At 40.4% G+C, this 9,089-nt stretch overlaps 1 protein-coding gene across 1 annotated transcript in view; it reads left to right on the top strand.

Moving 5' to 3' along the window:
- The first annotated feature begins 5,780 nt into the window (after positions 1–5,780).
- Positions 5,781–9,089, top strand: part of slc27a6 (solute carrier family 27 member 6) — a 24,896-nt gene continuing 21,587 nt past the window's right edge. The window contains exon 1 of the mRNA XM_034096409.2: positions 5,781–6,375. Within this exon, the coding sequence (XP_033952300.1) occupies positions 5,889–6,375 (487 nt within the window). The 5' untranslated portion in view covers positions 5,781–5,888. The remainder of the gene's footprint in view (positions 6,376–9,089) is intronic.

Raw genomic sequence — 9,089 nt, 5'->3', positions numbered from 1 at the left:
ACCTTCACCAGCTTTGAGAACACTTTCATGATCAATCATTATAAAACATATCATATATATTATTCTGAAATGGACCAATCTGCACAACGACTACTTTCACTGTCGCTACTTTCACTATATTTTGATGAGAATACTTTTCTACTTTCACTTGAGGAACATTTTGAATGCAGGACTTTTACTGTAACAGAGTATTCCTACACTCTGGTACTTCTACTTTTACTCAAGTACATGATCTGAGTACTTCTACTTTTACTCAAGTACAAGATCTGAGTACTTCTACTTTTACTCAAGTACAAGATCTGAGTACTTCTACTTTTACTCAAGTACAAGATCTGAGTACTTCTACTTTTACTCAAGTACAAGATCTGAGTACTTCTACTTTTACTCAAGTACAAGACCTGAGTACTTCTACTTTTACTCAAGTACAAGTTCTGAGTACTTCTACTTTTAATCAAGTACAAGATCTGAGTATTCTACTTTTACTCAAGTACAAGATCTGAATACTTCTACTTTTACTCAAGTACAATATCTGAGTACTTCTACTTTTACTCAAGTACAAGATCTGAGTACTTCTACTTTTACTCAAGTACAAGATCTGAGTACTTCTACTTTTACTCAAGTACAAGTTCTGAGTACTTCTACTTTTACTCAAGTACAAATTCTGAGTACTTCTACTTTTACTCAAGTACAAGATCTGAGTACTTCTACTTTTACTCAAGTACAAGTTCTGAGTACTTCTACTTTTACTCAAGTACAAGATCTGAGTACTTCTACATTTACTCAAGTACAAGATCTGAGTACTTCTACTTTTACTGAAGTACAAGACCTGAGTACTTCTACTTTTACTCAAGTACAAATTCTGAGTACTTCTACTTTTACTCAAGTACAAGATCTGAGTACTTCTACTTTTACTCAAGTACAAGTTCTGAGTACTTCTACTTTTACTCAAGTACAAGATCTGAGTACTTCTACATTTACTCAAGTACAAGATCTGAGTACTTCTACTTTTACTGAAGTACAAGACCTGAGTACTTCTACTTTTACTCAAGTACAATATCTGAGTACTTCTACTTTTACTCAAGTACAAGATCTGAGTACTTCTACTTTTACTCAAGTACAAGTTCTGAGTACTTCTACTTTTACTCAAGTACAATATCTGAGTACTTCTACTTTTACTCAAGTACAAGATCTGAGTACTTCTACATTTACTCAAGTACAAGTTCTGAGTACTTCTACTTTTACTCAAGAACAAGACCTGAGTACTTCTACTTTTACTCAAGTACAAGATCTGAGTACTTCTACTTTTACTCAAGTACAAGATCTGAGTACTTCTACTTTTACTCAAGTACAAGATCTGAGTACTTCTACTTTTACTCAAGTACAAGACCTGAGTACTTCTACTTTTACTCAAGTACAAGATCTGAGTACTTCTTCCACCTCTGTTAACATGCCTATGACGTCTTGAAAGTATGTTATCATGGGTGTAAGTGTGTGTTTTGATGTGTATTCTTTGATTCCTATCAGAGTTTAAAAGCCAAGATCTCTCTGCTGCTTTCATTTTCATTGTGTATCCAATGCTCTCTCACATAAGTTCTTAAAAAGAGTCAGTACTACAGTGTAGTGGGTAAACAGAGACATTGCCAATGACAGTGGTGAAGTTACAAGGATGTATTTATATAGAATCTCTTCCATGTACAGTATTACCCCACGATATAACTGAGCTTCTGTTGCATATTGAGTGACAGCCTTATCTCCACCCTGTGTCTGTCTCCACAACACAGAGACCCTCCTCTGCCCTTCGGAGCTGCGTATGCATTTGATGACACTGACACTGTTGTTGACCTGATGGATGAAGTCAGATGCACCATTGAAATCTAATTAGAAAAGTGTTGCCATAAGAGAATGAAAAGCAACCAGAGCCGTTGATTGGAAGTTGCAAAAGGTGTTTTTATCATCATTTTGGAAAATATGTCATTCAACAGACGAGTTAGAGAATACCTGTTTGTTTATTTTGAAGCTGCCATTGATCCAAAATACAGGTACTTTCATTCTATTGCTTTTGCTTAAAGGTGACATGTCCTGCTTTTCCGGTTCTCACCCGTCCCCTTGTTGTTATGAAGGTTTTTCTGCATGTAAACGGTGTGCAGAGTCAAAACCCTCAAAGTGCCCCCTGGAGGGAGTAAAACTCTAACACAGAAAATACCTCCCCAAAACGCCTCGTTGGAGACACATCACTGTCCATTTGATTCTTCCGGGGACATCATGATGTCAACCGTACCGAAATGGACCAATCCGTGGAGCCGTTACGTTACGTCCGCGGAGCTGTTACGTTAAGCCCCCGCTGATTGGTCCAAATTGACCAATCCACGGACTTCCTCACACACTCAGTGCAGGCAGCTCTGCTGATCTCTCCTCCCTGGCTGCAGGCTGATAACTGACAGTTTGGATCGCGGCGAAATTCTCCCTGCAGACCCATTCTCACAGCGTTTATCCACCTGTTTCTTAGCTGCAACGAGCCGTTTAGTGGAGAGAGTGAATACACATACTTTACAGAGATGCTGTATGCGAAACCAATGTGAGTTAGGAACATTGCACAATATAAATCTATTCTAGTAGACCTCAACAATGGAATTATGATCAGTGGAAATGGCCATGACATGGGACCTTTAAGAGTTTTTAGTTTCCTCTTTAGTTTTAAACTCTGAGGATGAGCAACATAGAAGGAAAAGTAACTTCAAGCTTCTGTTTGCACTTTGAAGCAGATGTGTATCTCTGGCGTTAAACTGTGGATGTCTTCACCAAATGAGTTAAAGGGCTGTATGAACATCTTTAGGTTTAAGAAAATGTATAAAGAAAGCGTATTAGACAGTATGAAGATGTCAGGTAACCTGTTTAGCTGATGGTAGATTGTTTTGTTGACTTTTCATTGTGTATTTGGTTTCTTGTTACTGTATTGGTTGTAAGCAGTGTTACAACCCGGCTCATGGGCTGTAACATAAAAAATATATGCAATCACACACAAAACACACACACAACCAGACGGCACCCCACGTGGTGTGGAGGGGTCGTCACAGCAGCTGTGACTGAGATTTAATTTAAAGGGGACCTATCATGCAAAATGCACTTTTTGATGTCTTTTATACATAAAGATGTGTCCCCGGTGTGTTAAGGAACTCACGCAGCGTCAGAAAATAAAACCCTCTCTCTTTTCCTCCGTACCCAAATCTCTAAAAACGGGGAACAACGGAGCTGATCCAGATTTGCATCCGATGTGACGTAACATCTGAAATGTGGACCCACGGCCCAATCAGATACGTTGCTATCAGAAACGATGCCCGACTGTTTTGGACGTAATATGGTCGGTGTTTACATTAGCATCGCTAACACTCAGAGCTAACCTGTACTGGAGAGCATGTGTGTGAAGAAGCAGGAAGTAGAAAGGAACTCACCTTGTGGTGTAACCGGCAAGAGAGAAAGCCTTTGAGCTCCAGACTGTTTCAGATCCTTGATGATCCATGATATGGCTTTTCCTCACCGCAGAATCTGCCGGTAGAATCTCCCTCATGAGCTCAGACCCCTCCTTTTTTTTATCAATTCTTTTTTTTAAAAAGCTTTATACCCAAATCAGCACTTTTGAAACCGGAAGTGAAATAGAGGGATATGAGGCATGGCTAGAATGGGTGATCTGTTTGGTATTTTTGAGCAAAACACTTCATAGAATTTTTTTTTATATATAATTTTCTATATATCTGAGATATTATGCTATTGTGCTATTGCCTAAAAATAGCATGATAGGTGACCTTTAAGGGGTCAAATAAGACTTCCCCTTGCTCCTTTCCATCATGGGCTACACACAACTGCTAGGTTTTATATATCTTGTTTTATAATAAATGCCATGAGTGGAAATATATATATATATATATCTCAGAAATATTAACAGTAACCTTTCCTCCAAAATAATTCCCCAGCTGCTGTTTCCCAACCCCCTGTTTACTACCAAATTCACCGCCACAACAGCTTCTCTGTTATCAGACTTTTAAAAAGAGGAAAACACCTCGCGACACTCCCACTAACTGTCACGTGAGGACGCTTCCATAAAGTTACTTTCAGGAACCAGCCATACCGGAAGTTAGGCTACTCTTCAAAATAAAACGTTATGAAATGCTTACAAAAGAGGGAAAAAGCATTATACAAAACATTTATAATGTACTTAATGATCATTTCTACCTTTGTCAAGATGTGGGTTTCATAGCATATATTTTAATATTGGGGATTTGTTGTTGTTGTGACATATCATAGACTAAAGGAGATACATAAGTAACAATTAAGTCTCTTTTTCCTCTCTGCAACTGCTTCAAATCAGTCTACTTTGTGTCTTGTCTATTATTATCACAATGGATTATAAAACCATCACACAGGGAACATGCTCATGACCCCAAGTGGTCAAATGATTCACTTTTTAATAGAGTCCTATAAGGAACTTCTGCTGGCCTGATGTGTAATAATTCATCCTACTATATTGTTCATGCTGTTTTACTTCCATACTAAGGATCCATGTCCTCACAGACCCCACCCCTCCCTCCTAGGCCAGGGGTGTCCAACTCAAATCCGGCCCGTGACTTCATTTTCTGTGGCCCCACACGAGCTCTGAAAGAATATGATATGTTTATTATACGGTTACATGGCGATTTACAGAAGCACTTTGCCCATAAACTACATGTCCCACAATGCATTTCAAATATGCCTTTTTCTCAGAATTTGACTCTTATTTTTAAAATGTTGCTTTTTTTTCAAAATGTTACTTAAAAAAAAATGCACTTCCTGTTTTAAAATGCCACTTCAAGGTTCTTTATTTTGACATACGAACACAGCTACAGTGTAGTTATGCCGATGAAAATCTTAGGTCACAGGCTCCTCCAACAGTGCAACACAATAACACATGAACAGAAAAATATAGTGCAAGTAAATAGTAAATACAAAAAGAAAAATAGTGCAATAAGAGTCTATATGCCAGTTATTGGAATGATATATTGGGTAAATAGATCAATAATTACTAAGTAGCAGATGAATGTTATGGATGGTGTTTCAACAGTTCAGGTGTTTAACATGTGACATTCTCACTGAAGAGACTTGCAATTATTTGCCCCAGACTTCTGCTTTCAGACGTAGCTAATTATGAAGTTATTACCCTATCTGATAATAATCCAATGCAGAGGCAATAATGTCATATAATACATTATTTTATATATATATTTATATATGTATTCTTACATAGTCTTAAAGTTACAACCGGCCCTTTGAGTGCAGCCATAATGCTGATGTGGCCCGCGATTAAATAGAGTTTGACACCTCTGCTGTAGGCTATTTCAGCAATGGCGGTTTACTGGTGTTACTGGCCTGTTATTGAATGAGAGGCCTATGTAATGCTGGAGGAAGCGGACAAAGACAGTGTTCAAGATTTACACTTTTTCAATTCAGTATAGTGATAATGCACAAAAAAACATAAAATACCATTATTGTTTTAATTAATTATAACTTCCAATTCTAGTTTAGCTACTCACTTTAAAATTGGGGTAATAAAAACATTAGTTATGCAGCCAAATGTTCTTTGTATTTTGTTTCTTAACATAATAACAACAGATATGTCCTATAACAGCCCATGTTTTTCCGTATTCTCCCTGTTACCCAACATGATCCTCTTTTATTTTGAAGGCAGCATGTCTCTTTATCCAGTCAGCTGTTGTGTGGTTTAACCTTCTACTACTACTACTACTACTACTCCTCCTGGGTTACATCACGCTGACATTGTGTGTGTATATAACTCTGGTGTAACCTGGCTCCATCAGCAGATCTCCACCGGGTCCTCTATCCGTCCCACAGCCGCAGACATGACGCCCTCTCTGGCATGGCTCTCAGCTCTGATCGCGGGATTTTTCTCGGTTCATGTGCTGCAGAAACTCTGCTTCCCATACTTCTGGAGGGACCTTATGTTTCTGCTCAGAGTGATGAGATACGGGTTGGATCTGGAGCTGTTTAAACTGAGATCCCGCGTGCACACGGTGCTGGACAGGTTCATCCAGCAGGCGCAGCGCGTGCCGGACAAGCCTTTTGTCATTTACGAGGGGAGCGTGCACACCTACCGGGACATCGAGAGGCGAAGCAACAGACTGGCACATGTGTTCCTGGAGGACGTGAAGTTGAGGAAAGGGGAATGCATTGCCTTGCTCATGAGCAACGAGCCCGACTTCCTGTGCGTGTGGTTCGGGTTGGCCAAGGTGGGATGCTCCGTGGCTTTCCTGAACATCAACATTAAGTCAAAGTCTCTGCTGCACTGCGTGAACTGCTGTGGAGCCAAAACTCTGATAGTTGGTGCAGGTAAAAGTCTCTCATCATCACACCTGAGCAGCACCAGGCACCGAGGCTCTCAACATCCACATCATTTTATTTATATAGACTAATATCACACATTGAAATTGTACTCGGGGAGCTTTAAGGAATTACAGCATGGAGGTGGAGAAAGTACTCAGATTATTCAGTGAACAAATACTCGGGTAAAGGTAAAGGTCTCACCCGAGCAGCTCCAGGCACTGAGGCTTCTCAACATACATTGTACAGCTTAAAGGTACCCTATATCCACAGGTCTAGAAAGTACTTAATTATTTACTTAAGCAAGAGTTAAGCAACACTATACAGTGAACACATAGTGCAGGTAAAAGTCTCTCATCACACCTGAGCAACACCAGGCACCGAGGCTTCTCCACATCACAGCAATCAATGGCATTTTATTTATATAGACTCATATCACAAGTACTCCGAGAGCTTCCAGGAATTACAGCAGGACACCCTATGTCCAGAGGTCGAGAAAGTACTCAGATTATTTACTTACGCAAAAGTTAAGCAATACTACAGTGTACAAATACTCAGGTAAAGGTACAAGTCCTGCATTCAAAATTATACTTAAGTAAAAGTACCAAAAGTAAAGTACTCGTCGTTATACACAATAGCCATTTTTAGCAGCAGATATATATATGTATTGTAATCGGTGCATTACTGTGTTCATCACTTCGGTGTTGCACTTGGTAACGATGGGGTTTATTTGATCTACTTTATGAACCACTGGGTATTATAATAATCTATTGTAAAATGTGTGGAATTACTTTTTGTATGAATACCCTCTGCGTACAAGTAACTAAATGTCAAAATACACCTATTGGAGTGAAAAGTACATTTGCCCACACAATGTAGTGCAGTGAAAGTATAATATATATACTATATAGTATAATGTGAAAAAAATACTTAAGTAAAGTACAAGTTTTACTTAATGACAGTACCACTTGCCTTAGTCCTAAGACAATAACAAAACATCTCCCGTGGATGTGCACTTTTCAGTATATTATTGTATGTAGTTTTTAATGTATCTTTCTTTAAATTCCCTCAACTTGTGCACCGTCCATCATCAGTCTGTCAATGAGTATCCTAACATGCGTAAGAAACATGCAGTAACTCTGCATTCTAACATCATCATAATAATAATAATAATAATTTCAATTTATATAGCGCCTTTCACGAAACCCAAGGACGCTCTCAATCCTCAATCCTCCATACAAACGATCTATGGCTACTCAATATTATTCATACACTGAGCTGCCGGAGATGTATCCTGACCAACTTTCAGTATTTACTATTTATTGAAAGTTTAGTTGTTGCCTATGGACACAGAAGACCAACATTAAAGTGTCTGGAGTTTCAGTGAATGATTGCGCGATTTAAAAACTCATACTCGAATGCTCCCATGGTCCATTGAAGAGTCCTGTTCCTCCAGTTAATAGATTCCCCACGCTGCAGCCATGTGACAGGACCACAGACCATTGCTCAAACTAACAAGCATGATGTTGGTCTGGGCCGCGTCCACAGCACAACCCCACCAACATGGAAGAGCAGGAACACGGAGACACTGATGAGAGTGGATGTGGTGCGATGCTCCCTCTGAGGAGGACGTTAAATTGGGTTAGTTACAGTAAAGTGAGGCCAAAGAAGTGTCAATTAAAAGTTGGAATGGATCCCAACACGGAGTGGATACATGAACTGTGTTTCACTTTTGGTTACATCGCTACAGCATCGAGCATTAGTTCCCGATTGTAAATGAACATTCGCTGAAGTCGGAGCAGTTCGCAACATGTTTTTAAAATGCTTTCAGTGATTAAATACAACACAAACTCTTTGAAGTGTCTACAGTATGTTGAACACAGACGTCTCGAGTGCTGACGGTTGTTATCACAATGGAAGCCGTCTTTATTTAGAATTCTGTATTGATCCGAAACGTCCCTCGGTTTTTTTATCCGTCCTTTTTTGGGTCTCCCGTGCTCAGAAGGTAACAAGTGTTTCTGAAGAGGAATTGTCCGTCCAATCTTCTGGACCAGGCTGTAGAACTGCCACAGGTCTCTTTGATAGATAGAGAGAGAGAGAGAGAGAGAGAGAGAGAGAGAGAGAGAGAGAGAGGAGAGAGAGAGAGCGAGAGAGAGAGAGAGCGAGAGAGAGAGAGAGAGAGAGAGAGAGAGAGAGAGAGGAGAGAGAGAGAGAGAGAGCCTTCCGATTTACTCTGAAGGCTTCAGTAGAAGCTGCTGGGACTCCCAGCAGCTTCGACTTCTCCCCTAACTCCGGGGACTTCCGGCCGGGGACTTTGGGCGGCAGTATACGCCGTGAAGTGATTTGCGGCCTGCCAGTAAACCCAAAGCAGAAGAAGAAGAAGTGACGTCAGCGGCTTCATTTGCCTAATCCTCCCCCAGGGACTTTTTCTGGTGTGAACGCGATCGGCTCTTAGTCCATGCGAACTAAAGAGTTCGCATGAACTAAGTTCGCATGAACCTTTGTGGGAAAAGTACCGCAGTGTGAACGCGGCTATAGAGAGAGAGAGCTGCAGTCCGCGGGGCTCGGCCTCGCCTCCTGTCCTCACAACTCTTATTAATCCCGGTACCGGACAATTGTTGTTCCTACTCGGAACCGAGTTTTGCTTCCCAACCCGGCCACTGTGCTACACTTCCCGCCCCGCCCCCGTCTAACTGCACAGAAAGTGGCGAGATGCATTTCCT

This window comes from Pseudochaenichthys georgianus, chromosome 12 (assembly GCF_902827115.2).
Source record: "Pseudochaenichthys georgianus chromosome 12, fPseGeo1.2, whole genome shotgun sequence".
Classification (NCBI taxonomy): domain Eukaryota; kingdom Metazoa; phylum Chordata; class Actinopteri; order Perciformes; family Channichthyidae; genus Pseudochaenichthys; species Pseudochaenichthys georgianus.
The sequence above is the reverse complement of the archived record's forward strand: the minus strand, read 5'-3'. Positions and strand labels throughout refer to the sequence as shown.